The following is a 4,473-nucleotide window of genomic DNA, read 5'->3' on the forward strand; positions in this document are numbered from 1 at the left end:
AATGTTCTTTTTACCACTACAATTACTTATTGTACCTTAAGTGCTACTGATCCTTTAATGAACAATGTATTTATGATCCCATCATGAATCAAGTGCTTCTTGAGCTAATGAGAGGGTGAGACCTCATTGTACAAGTCTCAAATAAGTACCTAAAGAACTACTACTCTACTTTCCCTAAAGAAGTAAATTTCATATTGTGAAATTACATTCATAACTCCCTATTTAGTCAACTCCCTAAAACAGTAGACTTATTAAATTGACTACTTCGACCATTCTCACTCATGAAATTCAAAGGACGAGCACTCACGGGCAGAGAGTTCATAACTCACTTAGAATCCGGATCGAGTTGTATATGATCATTTGATGATTATTAATCTCTCCAATTAACAGATTTATAAAGAAAGATTAAATATTTTGTGGTCTAATCTTACACAAATTTTTTATATAGGATACCTCTACTAACATATCTACACATGAACAATTTTGATCAAATTATTTGTAATATTTACAAAGTGAGTCATATCCATAACGTTACTAGGATAAGATGCTCAATCTTATCTATATACTATAAATGTTTTAGGTTATTTTTTTAAACATGATCCACTAGTACGTTAACCACATACTGTTCAAGATTATATTGAATAATTTTTTTTTTTTTTTTATTGTAATGGATAATTTTATATTACATATAAAATAATTAATTTAAATAACTCTTTAATTACGAGACTTTGGTAACAATTTTGTTATTAACTTCCTGTTATTGAAACTTTTGCTCACTTTCTCCTAAATTCCATACTTTGGTTCTTACATAAACATGTGCATTATTATTCCAATTCTATTAACAACCATAAGTTTTTTGAAAATGGACTTTTTAACTTTTCAAAATTTGGTGGATTCTTTTAAAATATTAATAAAAAGTGAATAATCAAATAAAAAATTTATAGGTGAAAGTAGGGTTTATATTCTAAATTTTAAAAAGTTAAATTACAAAGTTTATGGTTTTGATAAAGTTACTAAATGATTTTATAAAACCTCATAAATAATTCATGTGTTTTGATAAACTATCGTACATAGTCTTTACTGTATGAACCATTTATAAATATTTTATCAAACTATAGAAATTAAATCCTAATTATAAATTATATGGAATACATTTTTGAACTATTTTCCAACAATGATTTCAAAAAAAAAAAAAAAAAAAAATCCCTATTCTCCAACTATGAGAAATGAGGACCGAAGTTGTAATTTAACCATTTTTAAAACCCATAAACAGAAAGCGAATGGGGACTAGATTTGTAATTTACCAATTCTTGCAAGTTAGCGGTAGGAGTGTAAATGGGCTACATGCCTATCCTGATTCCTAATTAGTTTTTTAAGTAATTAAAAAAAAAGAAAATGGAAATGGCGCCATTGGCATTTTTGGCTGCACTTGCAAAAAAGAAAAAACGTTTTTTTTTTAAAAAAGAAAAATAAAAAATATTATTTTTTCCAGATATAAATAGTGGGTTTCCTGTACGGTGGCACCACGGTCCTCTTTCTAAAAGGCCAACTCATCATCACTTCAAACCCTAGCTCTCTCTCTCTCTCTCCCTCCTCCAGATCTCGCCGGATATTCAGCCGATGTGATTTGCGCCATAGACGTTGACCATCTCCGGCGTCCACCTCTTCCCCATTTCCCCCATTACCGGACTTCCATTTCACCTTCGCATGATCGCCGCCGCCATCCATGGCTTCCGCATGCGTTAACAATGTCGGAATGTCGTCGGAAAATTTCCTCGATTGCTCTTCTTCTGTTCCATGCCATTCCTATGGTTGGCTCAGCCCTCGAGTCTCCTTTAGCCGCGACTTCCCTGACGACTCCCCTCCTTCCAACCTCATCGGACCTCTATCTAAACCTAACCCGGCCGGAGAGTCCGAGATTCGAGATCCGGATCCTGAACTGGTTCCAGTCAGCGAGTTCGAGTTCCGTCTTCAAGATCCCGTCTCCTTGATGCTCCCTGCGGATGAACTGTTTTTGGATGGGAAACTCGTGCCGCTTCAGGTGTCGTCTGTTAAACCCTCAGTCAACGGTTTGAAGTCGACGAGGTGCGTTTCGTCGCCGGAGACTGCGGCTCAATCCCGCCGGAGAGTTGAGGAAGAATGCAGTACGGATCCGTATCTGTTTTCTCCAAAGGCACCGAGGTGTTCCAGTCGATGGAGAGAGCTTTTAGGGCTTAAAAAGCTGTACCAGAGCAGCAGCAATGGAAATGGAAATGGCAATGGCAATGGCGGCGCTAAAAACGAAAGTCACAAAACGACGACGACGTCGTCGTCTTACTTCTCGGAAGCAAATTCGAAGGCGCTGAAGTACTTCCTCCACCGGAGTTCGAAATCGTCGTTGTCCTCCTCGTTGGATTCGTCGCTGAGCCTTCCATTACTGAAGGATTCCGATAGTGAGTCTGTTTCGCTATCTTCTTCCCGTGTATCTCTTTCCTCTTCTTCCTCAGGTCACGAACACGAAGATCTTCACAGACTGTCGCTCGATTGCGAAAATAAGCCAAACACGAATCCGATTTCCCTCCATAGGAACCCTAATCACAACAATCCACCGCGGATGAGACTGGTGAAAGCGCGGCCTAAATCAGAGAGCAATCCAAGATCAACTTCAACAGCGGATCATCATCCGACGGCGACGAGAGTAGGGAGAAGCCCGTTGCGGCACACACCTGGAGAGTCTTCATCAACATCCAGTAGATTAGGGATCCGAGGAGTATCCGTAGATAGTCCACGAATGAACTCATCAGGGAAAATCGTGTTCCATAACTTGGAAAGAAGCTCAAGCAGTCCAAGCAGCTTCAATGGCGGACCGAAATTCAAAAGCAGAGGAATGGAACGGTCATACTCTGCGAACGTGAGAGTAACTCCAGTCCTAAACGTTCCAGTTTGTTCTTCCTTAAGAGGATCCTCAAAATCCGTCTCTGTTTTCGGATTCGGACCATTATTCACCGGCACCGGCGGAAGCAGCAGCAGAAACCACCAGAGTAGTAGTAGCAGTAGTAGTAATAACCGGACGACGACTAGACGGATCATCGAAACCGAGGGCGGAGGGAAAATCTATTGATGAGATTAGAAGAAAAGGGATTTATAATTTTGGGTAAACACTAACAAACCCCGTTTTTCCATTTTACTCTCAGTGTTTTTGGATTATACTGAAATTTCCCCTTTGTGATAGACGGATTTGGTTTGAATTAGGTAATTCCTAACACAAAACAGGTTGAGAATTATGATCATGATGTATGTAAATACGGTGGGGGGGATTTTGTTTTTTCATTTTAGTTCATCTCGTTGATCTAATTAATTTCTTCACCATTTTGAATTTCTCTTTGGCCTCGAAATTTACTATTTTCTTCTAAAAAGCCAAATCAAAACCCACCTGAGTGAAAAAAAGAGATTGCTGATTGAGAATTTTGTTTTTTCGCTGTTCCATCAAAAAGGAGCGTTTGTAGTGCACGCGCTGAGGGTGGAGCGTCTGAGTTCAGAACTCTCTGTGTCTTTGTTGAAGCTTTTTTCGTAATGATGTGTGACATACTTGTTATCTAAACCCTGTCGCTTTCAAGGATCTCTCTCTTTCTCACATACATTTTTTCTATATAAAATATTTATAATAAGATATCCAATTTATATCGCCTAAAACTTTATATTAATAATGGTACAAAATTTTAATGAATTAACACTACATTTACCGAATCGTAATAGAATTTTATAAATGGGATTGCTTCTGAGGATATTTATTTAGAATTATTAATTTTATCATATTTACTGTTATTATCTATCATTACATTGTGGTTCAAATGGTACCGTAATTTTCAGATTTAGAAGTGAGTTTCACGTGTCAATACGAATTCACAATACAAGTAAACAAAATTAAATGAGACTCACTTTTCATATTACCATTCATTTTTTACTTTCTAACTAAGGTAAACTTGGCCTAATTAGGATAAATTCTAATTTTAGTCCCTATGATTTAGATAAAATTATAATTTAGTCTCTATAGTTGTTGAACTTATAATTTAGCTCTTATAGTTTGATAAGACTTCATGAATAGTTTTTATGTTTGATAAAATTCTCATAAATATTTTTTAGTGTAAGGATTATTTATGAATGTCTTATTAAATCATAGGGACCAAGTTCTAATTATAATCTGGACTAAAGTTTTAACTTTTTTTTTCAAATGATATGGACCAAATCACTAATTTAGACCATGAGAGACAATGTTTAACATTTGAATTATGTATATGTTGGCTACACCTTTCTATAGTGATTTACAGTTATACTCCATATACATCAATTGAAAATTACTTAAATAAAATTGTTTTTGTTAAAAAAAAATCTAAAAAGGGTTTTGGATATATATAAAGGGAAAAATGAGAAGACGAAAAACTATTCATATTAATGAAAGATCACTATTATATCAATTTGATTATAATGTTTCTC

At 35.8% G+C, this 4,473-nt stretch overlaps 1 protein-coding gene across 1 annotated transcript; it reads left to right on the forward strand.

Annotated features, from left to right (window-relative positions):
• Positions 1 to 1,484: 1,484 nt before the first annotated feature.
• On the forward strand, positions 1,485 to 3,580 carry LOC120070963 (uncharacterized serine-rich protein C215.13-like). The gene has a single exon (XM_039022920.1). It carries the CDS (start codon positions 1,727 to 1,729, stop codon positions 3,098 to 3,100), a length of 1,374 nt encoding a protein of 457 aa, XP_038878848.1. The 5' UTR covers positions 1,485 to 1,726; the 3' UTR covers positions 3,101 to 3,580.
• The last annotated feature ends 893 nt before the right edge of the window (positions 3,581 to 4,473 follow it).

The sequence above is a fragment of the Benincasa hispida genome, chromosome 1, assembly GCF_009727055.1.
Source record: "Benincasa hispida cultivar B227 chromosome 1, ASM972705v1, whole genome shotgun sequence".
Taxonomy (NCBI): domain Eukaryota; kingdom Viridiplantae; phylum Streptophyta; class Magnoliopsida; order Cucurbitales; family Cucurbitaceae; genus Benincasa; species Benincasa hispida.